This window comes from Cantharellus anzutake (assembly GCF_015039405.1).
Source record: "Cantharellus anzutake strain C23 chromosome Unknown EI90scaffold_87, whole genome shotgun sequence".
In the NCBI taxonomy this organism is placed as follows: domain Eukaryota; kingdom Fungi; phylum Basidiomycota; class Agaricomycetes; order Cantharellales; family Hydnaceae; genus Cantharellus; species Cantharellus anzutake.
In genome coordinates, this window is record NW_024067037.1 from 294,148 (window position 1) to 310,647 (window position 16,500).

Sequence of the window (16,500 nt, forward strand, 5' to 3'; positions counted from 1 at the left end):
TTGATATGGCTCTTGACACGGCAAGTTGAAGCAACAGATTCTCGTGCACCTGTCTCAGCTGCTAAGCACTAGACCCTGGGATCCAGGACTATACTGATGATCAGAAGTTCAGTTAATGAAGACTTGCTACAATTGGGAAATTATTGAAATAGTGCCTTCGGGTCGGTCAAACCCTTGTGAATTCACGGCAGTAAGGATGACTAGAAATGGCTGCTGTGCAGCCCTGACCTTGCTTATGATAAGGCTTTTGCATGTGAAGTTAGCAGAACAGGAATGTTTTCTGCCAACATCATCGATCTTTCCATCAAACTGGTAATATCTTTCTGCACACGTGTTCTTTTCCCTTTTCTTTTTGTCTGCCATGAGCATGCTACATTCACCATTACCCACCACCAGTTGGCTTTGCCAATGCTCTTCATTCCCCTAGCTTTATCCGATTAAACAAATGCACTTTGCACTTCCTATACCCCATCAAACCAACTGGTGTCATGTTGTCTCATGCCCACTTTACACTGGCATATGATTGGTGGATGCCACCTGTGGTGGCAAGAGCCCACTAAGTACTTTTCCCACCTTTGTTTTTCTTATCCGATTCTGGCTCATTGTCAGCTTGTTCACCACCAGCTTGTGCAGAGTTGGCCACAAGATCAAGGGGAAGAGGGGAAAGGGATGTGTGTCACGAACCTCTTGGCGCTAACGAGCATGGGAACGGAGCGGAGCGAAGCAAGAGTCGTGAGATCACAGGAAGCAAGATCACGAGCCACAAGATCACAAGATCACAAGAAGTCTATTGAGGTCAGTGACCTGTGTTGACCAGTTGAAGAATCCATCTTCACTGGTCAACTCCTTATATACACGAAAGCAAGCTAAGACATGCAAGATGAGACAGACCAAACATCCGAGCCGTACAGGTAAGTAGTTGCAAGGCTACATGAATTGAGATGAAACTGAAATGAACAAGACACGTGAGACATGTGAGACATCTGGGGTTACAGCTTAACCGTAACAATGTGTGGCAAAGGCTAGAGGGACAATGAGATCCGTTGGAAGGGACTTCAGATAGTGCTCACATGCGAGCTCATACAAGCGGACCATAGGAATAGAAGTCCACTCAGCATAAATGGCATCCAGCCACTCAAACACATCCTTACATGTGTTATACCCGACACCCTCATCCCTATAACTCCACGATGCACGATTCCAATGACAGCATCAATATATTCACATGCAGAAATCCACCACCGCATGCGATCACCCAAAATAACAGCAGCCTTGAGATTGTCAGCAAGGACTCCTATCGCATTGTGAGCCTTCTCTATCACCTCATCGCGTTCAGGTGTCTCCCAGTATTCCTCACCGCTCCAAGGCAGAATCATATCCCTACCATCAAGCCAGTACATGGCGAGTTTCCACAGCCGTGCATGAGAGAGTGTGTTGGAGGGCAAATACACAGGTAGAGTGCCGTCAGTGTGTGAATATCGCATGAGGCTGGACTAGGATGTGCTGGCATGAGTTTCTCAGCATGTGCAGGTGCAAATATCACGTGTGTTGCCAAAAAAGCAGGTGGGGGACGTGGAAGATGTGTGTGGAAGGCCCAAAAGTCGTGGGTCTGAGCCTGGGGAGCTGTGAACACAGAGAAGAAAGTGGAGTGGGTGCAAGCACGCATTTCTAGGTGCGCGTGGGCATGTGAATTTCGAGTGAGAACAGCTTAATCAGCACAGGTGCATGTCTGAGAGTCACACATGTGTGGATTGCATGTAGGAAAGGTTTCTAGAGCATACAATCACGTCTGGAGAGATGCACGTGAGTTTCAAACTGAGATTGGAATAATGAGTGAAGAGGAATGCGCAGTGAGTCAAACTCGTACTTACAGGAGCCGACTGGGTGTCTGAAGTCTGAGTTAACATAGTTGTAACAGTTTTAGCTACAAGCGCTCAAGATAACAATCGATTGTTTGCAGAGGGGCCAGGTGGCTTGCCATACCGCCTGAGTGGTACTATAGTGAAAGTGGTCCAAATTATATGTCATATTATCATGGTGACCTAGGTTACAGAGGATCTTGTGCACAGCACCTTTGGGGCCTAAATTTGCGCTACAGAGTTTGCAGGACAAATGAGCCAGAAAGATCCGTCGGAGGAAAGGACACATGCAGAAAAGCGGTCATGTTGGAAAACACGGAATTTCGTTTTAACATGTTAAGAGCTCTCAACACGTTTCAATGCCTTATTGATCCATTCCAACGCTTTATTAATCTGTTCCAACACTTTGTTAGTCCGTTCCAATGCTTGAAGCAAAAATCAAATTGTAAATACTCAGCCATGCTGTAAACATCCCTGTTCACAAATGCATGGATGCACTTTCCTTTCACTGTCAACCACGGCTGTAGCAACTGCACATTCACATTTCCATACCCTGTACTTTCAAGCTACATGGGAGTTCTCCATACTCAGGTAAACACATGTTTCATGATTCATTGCCACAAATTACCTTCACTTGCTTCACATCGATGATGTCTACCTACTTGATGGCCAAGCCACTCTCACAGTGAACAACCACTTCAGCAAGTGACGAATCCCCAACAACCCCACCGTTCTCTTCCTGTGTCATTTTAACAAGTGGGTTCCATATGGGAGGCTGGACGCTGAGTCGTAACCTGCACATATCATTCAGGGACAGCATGGACAACGATTCCGATGCACACAGAGAACGTTGCAGCAATTTTTTTCGGTAACTCACTTCATAACAGAGTGCACCCCCCATCAACTGTCAGTGTTCAGCATAGGAATCTTCCTTTATCTCTCCATGTTCCACCACCCTCAATGTCCACCGCACATTCTTATTTAAGCCGCTTCGTTCACTGAGTTCTGATTTGTGTTTGCACTTCATGTTCTCCTCAATACGACTGCTGAAATGAACTTCAACTTCATTCAAATTCTAACAATACTTAAGTAACTTAGCCCAAAAGACCTACCGATACAACTTTATGTCAACATATCAGCCCGAAGCTGAGAGTGCATGTGAAGGGTTGCTTACTATTTTGGGGATGGTAACGTTCCGTTCCCCCGTTCGCCTCAGGCCTCAGTTAGTCCATCTAAATATAAGCTTAAATGTGCTGTATATTCTATTAGAATACCAACCTTGTTTACATCGGGTAGTTGTGTAGCGGTTATTCGTAGCGGTCATTCTGGGGCACTTTGAGGTGTTGGGGGCGTTTTGCCCCTCTTATTCAACTTAAAACTCCCTTTGTACGATGACGTTGCCACTCAGGAATGTCACGTATATAAGGGAGGAATTTCTTAGACTTTTCTCCCTCAGATCTCTTATTCGAGTCTGAGGTGAGAACCATTCTATATCTCCCATTATAACTCATGTATAACTCTTGTCACAGTCTTACGCAACATAGGTATTTACAACTTAGATCTCTTATTTGAGTCTGAGTCTTATGCGACATAGTCACTATTCTAATATATTCAATGGGGTAGAGGTAAAAGGCTACCAGGCCTTTACAACTACTCTGAGGTATATATATGTAATTTACATATCTCAGCACAAATAAATAAATAAAGAACAGCATCACTGTAATGGGAATTATAGTGAAGTAAGGTTAATCCCTTACAGCATGATAGTGTAGCGGTTATGAATGTACTTACTATAATGACCACAGCGTTCCTCGGTTCAATTCTCACCTGTACCAACCATTTAATGATATTTAGTTCTGGTCCTATTCCACAATGTGAGTTACTGTCATGACCCAGCATTCCCTGGAGTCAGACGACCTCCTCCCCAACCTTCTCTCATGCCCAAACACTCCCTGCACACTCCGCTCGCCACCCGTCGCCATCTAACCACTTCCTGCCACTTCTCCACGACCCCTCTCCTAATTGTCATTGAACAACCTAGCAGTGCAGAGCGCCATGACCTTTGTCCCATGTTTCGCCACACCCTGTTATCTTGCGGCGAAGGTCATGTTTGACCTTGCTGTCTTAAACACATGCTTCTTGTTTGTTTTCCTTCTTCTTTTCTCCACCCGCAATCTCCGCGAGATCTGGCAACTTATTCTCTATTCAGTTCCCTAGCGCTTATATACAGCTTGTAACTATTGCTTGTACTGTAGTTCGAAATCAACTAGAACTTCTCCCTAAGCTTACCTCTGTTCCCCATAAGACCTCTGCCTTCTGAAGTATCGGGACCGCATCAAGAACGAGGTGCAACGCTCCTCCCTGAGTCATTGAAGCTGAAATCCCGGCCCGCTTGCCTAAGTAGCCTCGACCTCGAGATCAGTGGGGTTATTCCTCGCTAAAGCTCAGTCATGTGTAGGACGCCTGTATCACTAGCAGCCAACGTTCGGTCACCTACAACTACCATCGGCAAAGCTTCGCACGGTTCTGACAGTTACCAAAATTGAGGATAATGTGTGGGGATGCAATGAAGTGAAGGTAGACTTCAATCCTGGCCTGCAAGGGGTTGTCTCTTTTTGTTGACCCTACCTTGTTGCCGTTGCAACACGTTGAAACGGAGGGAAAGCGTTACAACACCTCAAAGCATTGGAACGATCGAGTTCAGTGTTGAGAGCGTTAGAACGGCACGTGCCGTTGAGAGGCGTTACAACGCCTTCTAACGGGTCACAACGCGTCCGCAGTGTTTTCCGACACAATACATTTGCAGAATTCCCACGAATTGTGGACATGCAAGAGACCTTGCAAGCAAGGTAATTACGAGTAGTGTTCTGTATGACAGCGAGAAGATCATGCGCTCGCAAGTGGAGCCCATGCGTGATCGGAGCGTGATTTTCTAGTACATGATGTGGGAACTGGGTGAATGCTGCGTGCATTTTGAAGTACAGATTTCCAAGCGCTTGCGCTTAGTAATCAATTTGTTGGGATTAGCAGTCCAACGGCACTGGTGCCAATGGTCCACTATTCATCCAACGGTATCCAAAGTTACCGACCTGGTGGGGCCTTTGGGCGTCTTAGAGGCCATGGCTCGATGAACTGACCAGCGGTCTTGAATTCACGGCGCAGTCATTGCTACATTCAACAATGAGTTCCATTGGGACCTCGTTCAGTTTCCCCTCGTCGAACGTGTCGGCCGACAGCAAACCAGTCGCCTGGGCTGTCAGCCCGTTGCTAGGTCGACGTTTAAGCCTCACTTGGGCTGGAAAATTGCCGAGGCCGCTGCACAGCGAAGTGCAGGGCGGCTCGGTGCGCGGCCATTGTGCTCGCGAAGGGGCACGATACCGTGCTCAGATGGCCCGCCTCTTCGGGGGGTCAATCGTTGCGGTCTGGAAAGACGTTTCAATTCCTATGTTCGGAACGTCAGGTTAGAGCGAAAAATAACACCTTACCCTAGACACTTCGCTTCAGTGGATCACTCGGGCGTCTGACCAGTCAATGTGTATCATGCTACTTGAACGCACGGGTGGCTCATTCCAGACATTTGACCCGGGAGATGCCGTGCTTGTGTCATGTCCAACCCTGCCAGTCAGTAAGGTAACTTGGAGGCGATTAGCATAAGACCAATCAATGACCCAACTACGTAGTATAGCCAAGGGAAAGTTCCAGTCACTAAGGATTGAAGGGCAGCGAGGCGTGAAGAGTTATTGGTATGGTGTAAAACAATGGACAGCGAGCGTTAACAAGACGTCTTCAGGGTTCAACTGGATGCTCTCGAATTGTGGATTGAGTTACCGAAAAAAATTCCTGCAACTGCGACGTTGCAGGATACAAGGAAGTGGAGGCTGATACCCTATCAAGAAGAGAACTAAGCTTCATATGAGAGGGGCGTGCGATCATGGCGCCCAAATGATATGAGCGCTGGATGGCTGATAGCACTCACCCTTCGTGTGTGCGCCGCTCTGTTGTTCCGTTGCCTTTGCTGAATGACGGGAATGTTGAGCCTGAATCAAAGAGCACCAGCTGACGGTGACTGCCAGCCGAATACGGATATCATCCCTTCAGGCTTTCGACTCCCGGCTGCCAAACCCCGCATGTAGAAATGTGACATATCTGTCACGGTACGGAATCGCGCAACAACGTGGGAAATGTCGGTAGTTCGTTGTATTATGTAATGTGCAAGCAGCAAGTGTACTGCTCTTACCTGGAGGCGTTCAGATACAGGAGGTTCTTTGTACACTAAGATACATCAACAGCGATAGAAAGCATGCGGGAAACCCATGAACAATCAAGCGGAGGTTTAACAGCAGAAAGCGCAAGCTTCAAAACAAGTGGGGAAGCAGGATAATTTGGGGATCAATGGAGAATGAAGTGCCGAGCCAAAAAAACACCTGAAACAAGGCAGGTCTTGCCCCGCACGCTAGTGACAGCTGGGGTCCAATAGGTCCCGCCCCCACCTCTCCAGACTCACGAGATGCAGGCCGCCACGAAATCCCTTGCCCATTTCCCCACTGCTCCTCCTCCTCTTTATTTCATATGCTAGCTCGCTCCAAGCACGACTTCTCGTTTCTTCCCAGGCGACTAACTCCACCCTCCACCCCCGTTCGACCGCCTGCCGCACACAGCCGAGGAATCCGTCTTTGTTGAATTGACTCGAGGCGCCATCACCCGTTGCTAGGACTATGGTTGAGCCGCGGGGAGGCTTATCTGTGGATGCCACAAGGACTTGAAGTAGTTTTAGCTGGAGGAGTTCGTCTACTGCCTCTTCTCTGTACCGCGCTGCACCACGAGCGTTTGTAGAAGGAGTGATGTTGCCACCGTTTGGGGGAGAAGGAGACTCAATGAGGGATGGCCGGTCGAAAGGTGAATGGGACGCTGAGTTGAGCAGATTCGTAAAGAGTCGGGAATGCTGGAGATTGGATGTGGTCTGTCCCGAAGAGAAGGTACTTGGTGCAGATCCATACCTCCTATGTCCCAGTACAACCGGAGTACCATTTCCGTTCGATGGTTTGCCGTGCCTCTCCAACCCCTTCATCTCTTTCCCTCCAGACTCCGTCGATGATCCACCAGAACCCAACTGCGCTGCTGAACTGTTGCCATGGTATTGCTGTACGGGATTTCCAATACCAGCACTGCTAGTAAACGAGCTCTGACTTGCACTACTGGTGTTGCGACTGTGGACGGGCGCCCAGCGTGACTTTGCATTCAAAGTTACAGGACCATTTGACAAGCCTTCTTTAATGGCTACGCGTTGAAGAACGCTTACTTCGTAACCCATCTCAATAATATCATCGACACCTAAAAGTTGACCAATTTCACATTTGTGACTGAGGATCTACGAAGTGTCGGAGGTTAACGTACCCTGATGGAGGGGTGAAGAGGCCACAAGCACGCGCCGACCGCATGTTCGGCCGCGCTCGAGGAGTAAAATGAGGGACGCATGCGACAGCCTGGGCTTATTTATCTTTGGAGCAGTCCAAGCCCCACCAGGTACGGAAAGCTTAGAAGGCTGTTGTGGTTGTTTTTTCAGCCATTCAAGAAAACCGACAAGGATGTTAGAACTGTGATGTTGAGGGAATGAGAATAATGTTCACCATCTGCGGGCAAAAGGCACTCACTGATCAACGAACACATGCATGAGACTCTTGTTTGGCTTCCCAACGGATCCCGCCGCTGTGACATCCCTAGGTTCGTAAAACCCCTCCATTTCCAATCGGTTACTTAAATTAAAACTTGCAGCGCCGGCAACTAGTCGATCCGTATCAAAAGTCATATTTGTCAATATCTTAGCGTCTGAGGGAAACTGTTCGGATAACCGCAAGGCCAACGAAGTGAGATGAGCCTTTAGTGTGACTGATTCAGGTGTGGGGACAGAGGCAATAGACGACTGGAAGGAAGGAGACAGATGATCACTCCTTCGCTTGTTTGCTGCTCGACCGCGCTTAGACGACCGTGTCGATTGGCGAAAGATGGGTGTGATGCCCGAAGCATCGGGAATGGAGGCTTTTTTCCTAGAGGAAACAATCCCATCGCCGAGATCAAGAGATTCGTTGGAAGACGCTTCTTCAATAGTCTCCGCGCGACTCTCATCACCATCAATGGCAGCCTCGAGGTCTCTCATTCTTTTTTTCTTTGCCATGCGGCGCTCTCTTTTTCCTTTTCTGGGGGCCGCGACTGTAATGACGATGTTAGACCGCCGTCTGTTTCCGCAGTGGAGAAACTTTCATCGAGCTTGGACTTCAATCGGGCTCGCTCCGTGGCAAGAAAGACGAGAGCGGATTCGAGCATCCCCAAAGTAGGCCCATCTTCCTCCGTGTTATCTTCAAGGTCGCTACGCGACGAAGTAGTAAGGTACATGTCTATTCCACCCTGTTTCCATAGAGTGGACCCAACGCCGTTTTGGTTGAACAACGCGACAGAGCCACTAGAGGGCCCATCAGAATCGGATGGGGAGGTGAGGGAGGATGATGATGAAGGAAATTGGAGGCCCGACTCAGCAGGCGTATCATCTATTTCTGTTGCTGCGCCGGAGCCTGCCTCGTCCATTTGCAACACTGGAAGAGAGTTGAATGGTTGACGTGGATGGAGCTGAGTGAGGGCACGAAAGATGGTGGAGAATGCCCCGAGGTCTCCAGGTTCTATATATGCCGACGTGGGAGTAGGGCGGGAGAACGGGATATAAGTGTCAACGCCAAGCGCCAATGAGTCGATCCTAACAAATACATACCTTCGGAGGTGCCAGTCCCTTCACTCCCAATGGAGTTGGCAGATGAGAAAGGTGAGAACGGAATAGGGGTCATCGCGGCAGTAGTGCTAGTTGCATCTGATTGCTGAGAACGAACCATGGCGGGTGATCGTTGTTTGTCGTTACTTGGCGCCGGCAACTATAAAAACAGGCCAGTCCTGCTAGGCAAACTTGGAGTAGAAAGAGAGACGGGTGTCGAATGCGAGAGTAGGGAGTCCAGCTGCGTGCTTTGGAGTACGAAGTTCTAGTCTAAGGACTTAGTTGGGTTGAGAAGTCACGTGCAATGACCATCACATCGCGTGATGCTGAGGACTGATGCTCGAGCAATTGCCAGAGTTGCTGTCCCTTGGCCCCCTTCCTTCATTTACATTCACGATCCGCTCGGCCATTTCGATTACCATGGCCTCAACGAGATGGTTGAATGTGCCGCTGGCTTATTTGTGTCCGTTGATGCCATTGAGTGCTTCTCGGCGCGCGTGCTGTACACGCGCATTATCAATGGGCTCGCCTCATGGACCCCTTCATGGGATAGCGGGTGTGAGTGCTGGGGAGGTGAAGAGAATGGTACCTGGGACGGGAGCTGGGATGCCTTCATACAAGCGCTCAAGGCTGTGTGCCAGCCTATTTCATCAGAGGGAGCATTGCGGCCTGGGGAAAGCATTGTGATTTTGATCCGCAACGCCGATAGGCTGGAAGCGTCTTTACCTACTCTCCTCGTCCCATTAACCCGTTTATCAGAGCTGGTGTGTTCTAATCCCTGACGTCATCTTGAGCCAGACTTAGCTTCAATTAGTCTTTGCTAAACATTACAACAATTCTCGTGTCACGGTGTACTTGGATCGATATGCGTCCCGCATGGGGAGCCTCTCCTGACCCTCTGCTCGTCTTTGTTCCCCCTCTCACCCCCTCGCAGACCAAACAGTACCTTGTTTCGCTGTACCCTAGATGCCCTTCGTCGCTGCTGGATGTCTACACCCCTCGCCTTGAATCGACGTATTCCAAATACATTGATCTCTTGTATATGGTATGTGCGGAAGTGACCTCGGATCCCAAGCACCTGTCATATATCGCATCTGCACATTGGCCCGGGTTTATCGCACCAGTTGTGCAAGAGTGGAAAGCTCTTTACTGCGAGCGTCAGAGAGTAACTGAAAACACTGAAGCTTCGTTCCAGTCGACCCCGCCTCCTGACGAGCGATCCACTCCCACCTCCCCTTCGGACATGGATATGGATGAGCTCGCAGAAAAATCAGGCGAAGAGATCAACGTTTTATATCCTGTTCCAACAAATGACGATTTCCATCGGCTCTCTAGGCGATCTAATAAGGGCCTCGTCTCGGCCCTCCACACACTCTATCCTCGCCTCATGAGCGCTCCCCATTGGGCGGAGCTGAACGCTCCTCCCAAAACACTCCGTCTTTCTGACACTTTAGCATTTAGCCAAAGTATTTCCTCGTCCCCCTCAAAGCAAAAGAAGACGGAGGAAGGCACGGCCCTAGGGAATCTCACTCAAAGACTTACTTGGCGTGCCAAGTTGATGCTCGTCGCCAGCTATCTTGCCAGCCTAAATCCATCTAAAACTGATGCGAGGTTGTTCGAACGATCGGCGGATGGCGGTAGAGTGCGCCTCAAAAAAGGGGGCGGAGCTCGGAAATCACCCACTAAGTCAAAAGGGACTGTGGCTGGTGCAGCCTCTAAGGTACGTCCTATCTGTCAAAATCCTTCCGCAGATCAACACTTATAGTATAATAACGTCCGAATTTACTCATCAACACCCTTTCCATACTTCAGTTACCGCGGCACCTTACAGGTCCTTCCGTCTTTCCGCTTGATCGGTTCAAAGCGATCTTTGAAGCCCTGATACTCGAACATGGTGGAGATCAGGCGGATGAGGAAGAGTGGTCTTCCACCGAAGCAAGTCGCGTACAGGTCCTTGCGTGTGTAAGTTATTTGCCGCTCATGCACTGCATTCTTGTGTTTGTCTCCCAAGCTTTCCTGCTAACTTCGACTGACAAACAATGCCATATTTTGGCCCGTTTTGTATGGACTTTGATATTTAGATGTCGGAACTTGTCCAGATGCAGCTCATTCAACGCGGAAGCCCCAGTTCGGAGGATAAGCTCGAAGGATCCACGACGTTCAAAAGTAATGTCACTACTGAGTTAGCGCACGAAATTGCTCGGGAGCTTAAGATCGACCTTGGGGGCTATCTGTGCGATGTCATCAATTGAATTGGATATGAGTCATTAGGCACCATCCAGACAAAGGGAACCGGATGATGGCGAGCTAACATGGCTATGCAGGCCAATAGCGAAGGTGTGTTGGGAGACCTGACTCGCTCATGCAAATAAATCGTTACGGTCCTCTTTTCTCGCACGCATGCGACAACCCCCAAATACAGCTTGAAAAGTCGTGCGCAGTTTGGATCGTCCTTGAAAGGGAACGAAGCGCCAAGACGATATGCGGCTGCGAATCCAAAGGTAATTCCAATTTCGTGCATGTTGAGCACCGTCTACGCTCCAGCAAACAGCTAAGGTTCGAAAGACAAATATATTTCCTTTTCTGGGTCCACGTCCAGTGATCCTGCGAGCTGCCCCTGCCTAGAAATATGGTCTGAAAAACATGTGGAGAAAGAAGTGGTTCGGGTTGATCCTTATGAGGAGCCTTCCGCACAAACGGATGCACCTACGGTACTACTGGACTGCGTTGAGGCTGAAACAAAGTCAGGGGGAGGATGCCTGCGTGAGCCAGAAGGGTCCTCGTTGCGGAATTGAGTAAGATCTGTAGAGGGAATTAGTGAACGAACGTTCGGCGGTGCGACATGTGGACATGTGGCTAAACAACGCACCAAAGCTCATCTCGATTTTGCTCCGGTCTTGCTCGTACTGCATAGTGTAGTAAAGACATAGCAGCAAATTCCTTCGCTCGCCCGCCCTCCTCTTTCACGCTTGACCCAATGTCTCGCGGAAGGTCTCTTAACTTCCTGTACGCTTGACCTCAAGAATTACGCCGCCAGATTTGACTTTGGGCGAGCGGGACACAATGCGGACGACTTCGTGCTCAAGCCTGTATGTGATATTTCCGTTCTTCACATGTTCCCCCTTCCATGCATTGTACACATCGCGCATATGGTAGAATTGAGGTGGGCGACGGCTGCACCTTTGGAAAGCGAAGCATAGTGGGTATACTCGCTAACGAACTCTTCCTCTTGATTGCATTATTTGATTCCCCTATCCAACGTTCACGCCCTGGGATTTGCCGAACACGAATAGCCACCTGCCCGCCCTGCGTGCCTCTCTTTCTATGCGCCAGGCCGCCTGACGCAAAAGTAATTTGCGTAAGTTTTCTCGTTCTATCAACCTAGCTTGTAACTGGAGTTGGGGGATGAAATACCGACCCTGATGCTGTTGGGCGACTATGCGCCACCCAACGAATTCCTCCAAAAACTAAAAGAGGGCTCGCGTTATGATAACCTAGGAAGGGGATGCAGTGAATGATTCAGCGCTTTTTCATGCGCGTGGGGGATCTGGTCTGCTTTAAAGAGGCTCTACGTCTTCCGACGTAATGATGCTGTCACGGTCCTTGTGCACCAGTCATCAGTAGACGTACTCTCTCCAGGAGGGGAGACTTGTTTCCATCCCCCCTCATTATGTGTTGGTGCACGGTATTTGATGAACGGTTACTTAAACCTAACTACATCGTTCAACTTATGGTCCGCAAAACCAAGCACGATCTTCCTCGTTTCGTTCAGCAGCTAATTCCCTCTGAAAATCAAGAAAGCGGAGGCAGGAAGGGCCTATAATGTCTTGCAATGGCTATTCTTTAATTTCTGCAGTGCAATAATGTGCCTAACACCCCGTCCCAGCCCAATGCGGCATTTACGTATTGAAACCATCAGCACAGGACTGCAGCCAATGTGCGAGAGGCCTGCTGTGCGCTGTGGCACGCGGAACCTCGGTTTGACGTATTTCCAGGCGAGTGATGGAGGATGGTTCTATCAGTCTCATTTGAGATGCAATGTGGTTTCGTAAATTTTACAGGCTGTACTATGAGCGTAGGTGCCATATTAACATTGACACACAAGGGCACACATAGCCGCCCCTCCCGTATTGGTAACAGGGTAAACCACTTCCCGAACGCTATGAGCCAATAATTCGGAGAATCTTTGGGATATGATTGTTTCGGATAAGGTTCTCAGTTGTGGCGTCCGTACCAGTGGATGATGGTTGAATCATTGGATGAGTAATGTACGCGCCTGGAAACACCCTCGGAACTAAATTCCATGGCATCCATTCCGCAATTCATCCAGTTGCGCTTCAAGCCAAATCATTCGGCAAGTAGTCATGGACCTCCACCAGCACACAAAACTCGGCTGCGTGTACCCTGGTTCAGGAGGAAGTGATGTCCAAGTATGCGGGACCGCCTGAGAACATCAATAGGTCAAATTTGATATGACGAATTTTCCCAACCGAGAAGGAACATTAAACGAAGAGTGACCTGTCCCTCGTGCAGTAGGGTCCCTTTTACCAGTGCTCAAAGGAAAGCGAAAACCTGCAGTCGTTGGTAGAGCTCCTTTCACTGAAGGATCCCAGCCGAGACGGGTGCCGGCGCAATTGGGAGTGAGCAATTGCATACTGTGCTGCATCCCTGATCCCCAAATTCTGACAAACGGCCTGCATGATCCGGCAATAAATGATTGAAAAACGCATGGCAAGTAGCTGCGTATGCATGGATCAGCATTCAAGGCTGTATCCATGACCTTCCACCCAGCAGTTCAACGAACAAATGAGCCGGCAAGGAACCCCGGGGTTGTATTGGGAAACCACAACACACCCATGCGCACAACTCCTTAATAGTTTCATGCTGCCGGGATTCAGAGTGAACTGTAATATCTGCGACGATTCGATGATGTGTTGGTCCTCGCTTCACCACAGTACCTAAAAAAGGCTAAATGGGAGCAAGACTGGAGAAGCCCGAACGGATCAAACTGCAGAATCAGTTTGCTCGATCAGCTCCACAATTTCACTGGGATAGTATGAGAAATCACACCCAAGCTGAACGGACTCGGACTGAGGAAACCTTCACATAGCCCAGCGGCCCCCCCGGGTCATACTTACGGTCGGAGTATCATTATTACGAGCATGGTTTGTTTTCTTGTAGGTGTGTTTCCCAGGCGGCATACCAGCGGCGAACCATGCCGTGGGGCGGTGATGATTTTTTTGCCAAACGATCGATTCAGCATGTTCCGGCATAGTCAGTTTCGTGGTCAAAAATTACCGATACATCAATGTGATGGTTTACTTTCCGGCATATCTTGTTTCACTGCCTCTTATTACCATCCATCAAGCTTGTTGTGAGGTGTCGGGCGCATCAATTCAGTCGATCGGTTTGTCCCACTTACATAAGCTCGAGGTTCCCTGGTTACGCTTATTTCCGGAACGCTCTGTTGGCCATCACTGTCCGCGGATGTTTCGATTGCGCTTCCGTACACTTTCCCTCCATATCAGTCGCTTGAGCTTTTCTAAACCTAGATGTCATCGCGGCATGTATGGCCGTTTTCAAACATCTCTTTACGGAGTTACCGGAACAACGATCGCCGTTATTTTGCCATCGATTATTTGGCTTGACACAGAGAACCAAGGGCCAATCCCCGAGAGGACTACTAACAAAAGCAAGGAAAATGATGAGCCATCATTTTCGTCTCTTCTTCGGTCATATTTTGTTTATACCCTGTGCTCCATCACACCGCTGGTCGATGCCGGTCCACAAATTATCTCGACCCTATTTGCAATACCTATCCTCAAGCAGGTTTCTGAACTTGTTATCCGTGAATCATTCTTTAAACAGGTTTGTTGAAGGGTAGTCTATACATTGTATCCATTGATGACGTACGGCCCCTTTTACAGTTTGTTGGAGGCGAGACACTTGAGGAAACTTCGCCACTCATCAGAAATCTCAGGCGGCGATCGATCGGTTGCCTATTAGCGTACAGCGTTGAATACGATGAGAGCGTGGAGCCTATCATGAACAGCGAGGTCCAAACCGTGACACGCGTAAATCGGCATAACATTGATGAGATGGCTCACTCAATTCGGGTGGCTGGCGACCTCGAAAGCCGATCCGATGGTTATCCCGGAGGAAAGACATGGGTCGCTCTCAAATTGGTATGAAGGCACATCTGGGTGCCTTCTGATATCGACCTAACATCGCATTCCATCTTCGTCTTCGGACAGAGTGCTCTCCTCAGAGATCCACAGTGTATGGAGCGGTTCTCGATATATCTTAATTCTTCTCGCAGTCCAAAGACCCTTTCGGTGCCTTACCCACATACGAACGAACCTGGGGACCTGGCAATCTTTACCAATCCTAAATTTGCTCCCCCGCCAGATTCCATTATGAACCTGGATGATGTCAGTGCTATTAGATCGCTTTACGATGAGTTGCGTCGACTTTGCATAATTGCGAAGGAAAAAGGCGTCGCACTCGTCTTTGATGCTGAGCACACTTGGTGAGTTCCCCTGACGTTTCACCGACTCAATGCTTAGTCTTTGTCAAGGTATACTGTGGGTAGTATCCCGAGTATATTAGCCTTGTTGGTGATTAACTGAGTGCCGGTTTTACGAATCTTCGTAGCCTGCTATCGACACTTTCACTCTGGCTCTAAGCCGTGAATTCAATCACGCACAGGAGCCAAAACCAGGAGCATTCGCTCCTCAACCCCTCATCTATGCAACCTATCAGTCTTACTTACGTCGTGGGACGCGACATCTCGCAGCTCATCTAGAGGATGCCAAACAGAAGGGCTACGTTCTCGGTGTCAAGCTCGTCAGAGGCGCATATCAGTCCTTGGAACATGATGTTTATCAACTAGGGAAGAGAGGTGAGAAGAGAATCATTCAAGAGAGAGGGAAAGGGAATGGTGCTAGAGGGGCTACCCTTGCTCATGCGCAGGGGGTCGGTGGAAACGAAGCCCCTGTCTGGACGAAGAAGGAGGATACCGACAAGACATATAATGAGGTGGGAGTGAAGAGCCGATTAGCGAATGATGGTTGACACCATCTTAGTGCATTGAATTGCTTCTTTCCAGTCTGGCTTCCGACCGCCTCAGGAATGGTACTCCACTGGTTGGTGTGATTTTCGCCACCCACAACCGTCAGGTCGGTTCCATCAGCCCGTCCTGCTTCTAAAACGGCGCTGAACTCCCACCATGAAACAGAGTTGCGATCTAGTTCTCAATAGTTTACTCGCGTACAAACTTGCTACCCGAGATATGGATGAATCAACACGGCCCATTCTGCGCGTGCCAAAAATGATTTCGGATCGTATAACTTTTGGCCAATTGCTAGGTAAGTTGCAAACATGGCACAGCCAGCGATCCGGGTACCCAATATCGGACTAACTATTTGAACATGATTTATTTCGGTTATGCATCGGTGGTTCCGCTTTCGTGACATGTCATTACCCAATGTTATAATAAGGCATGCGTGACGATCTCACAAACTACATAGCTGCGAACGTCATAGCCTCAAGTCCGATGGTTTTGAAGTGCGTGTTGCCTAGTTCCTTGATTTCCGCTTGTTTCATCTCGACATACATGCAACACTGACCATGCCCCTAATTGCCCAGATACGTACCATATGGCCCTTTGGAAAATGTATGTACTATATTCCTTGTTGTAAAAGCGCAGCGTTCATTTTACGGACCCTCCTAAGGTAATCCCCTATCTTTCCCGGAGAATTGTCGAGAACAAGTCTGTGTTGGGGGCCTCTGGTGAAGCTGGAGCAAGTGGAGAAAGCCGTCGAGCCATCGTAGCATTGAAACAAAAGCTCATAGAAGTACTTAGATTATGACCACGACCTGTGT

The 16,500-nt window shown here is 48.9% G+C and overlaps 5 protein-coding genes across 5 annotated transcripts; 2 read left to right on the forward strand and 3 right to left on the reverse strand.

Annotated features, from left to right (window-relative positions):
- Positions 1 to 2,175: 2,175 nt before the first annotated feature.
- EI90DRAFT_3081679 (uncharacterized protein) lies at positions 2,176 to 2,891 on the reverse strand (the record flags this gene model as incomplete). Its single annotated transcript, XM_039061956.1, has 2 exons — positions 2,176 to 2,702; positions 2,744 to 2,891. A coding segment is annotated over one exon (210 nt), but the record flags the coding sequence as incomplete, so codon positions are not given.
- Positions 2,892 to 6,312: 3,421 nt separating this feature from the next.
- EI90DRAFT_3132398 (uncharacterized protein) lies at positions 6,313 to 8,737 on the reverse strand (the record flags this gene model as incomplete). The annotated part of the gene is made up of 5 exons (XM_039064471.1): positions 6,313 to 7,190; positions 7,254 to 7,453; positions 7,511 to 8,066; positions 8,114 to 8,530; positions 8,620 to 8,737. 5 exons carry the CDS (start codon positions 8,735 to 8,737, stop codon positions 6,313 to 6,315), a joined length of 2,169 nt encoding a protein of 722 aa, XP_038910193.1.
- Positions 8,738 to 9,076: 339 nt separating this feature from the next.
- On the forward strand, positions 9,077 to 11,176 carry EI90DRAFT_3081686 (origin recognition complex, subunit 5). The gene is made up of 4 exons (XM_039061957.1): positions 9,077 to 9,380; positions 9,431 to 10,336; positions 10,429 to 10,578; positions 10,698 to 11,176. Exons 2-4 carry the CDS (start codon positions 9,482 to 9,484, stop codon positions 10,866 to 10,868), a joined length of 1,176 nt encoding a protein of 391 aa, XP_038910194.1. The 5' UTR covers positions 9,077 to 9,380; positions 9,431 to 9,481; the 3' UTR covers positions 10,869 to 11,176.
- On the reverse strand, positions 10,898 to 11,612 carry EI90DRAFT_2627810 (uncharacterized protein). Its single transcript, XM_039053354.1, has 3 exons — positions 11,486 to 11,612; positions 11,327 to 11,418; positions 10,898 to 11,250 (listed from the first exon to the last, which is right to left on the reverse strand). Exons 1-3 carry the CDS (start codon positions 11,526 to 11,528, stop codon positions 10,993 to 10,995), a joined length of 393 nt encoding a protein of 130 aa, XP_038910195.1. The 5' UTR covers positions 11,529 to 11,612; the 3' UTR covers positions 10,898 to 10,992.
- Positions 11,613 to 14,181: 2,569 nt separating this feature from the next.
- Positions 14,182 to 16,487, forward strand: EI90DRAFT_2940090 (FAD-linked oxidoreductase-like protein; the record flags this gene model as incomplete). Its single annotated transcript, XM_039055236.1, has 10 exons — positions 14,182 to 14,484; positions 14,544 to 14,801; positions 14,871 to 15,145; positions 15,194 to 15,200; positions 15,271 to 15,654; positions 15,702 to 15,794; positions 15,854 to 15,983; positions 16,116 to 16,182; positions 16,264 to 16,291; positions 16,350 to 16,487. The coding sequence occupies 10 exons, from the start codon at positions 14,182 to 14,184 to the stop codon at positions 16,485 to 16,487; spliced, it is 1,683 nt and encodes a 560-aa protein (XP_038910196.1).
- Between the last annotated feature and the right edge of the window lie 13 nt (positions 16,488 to 16,500).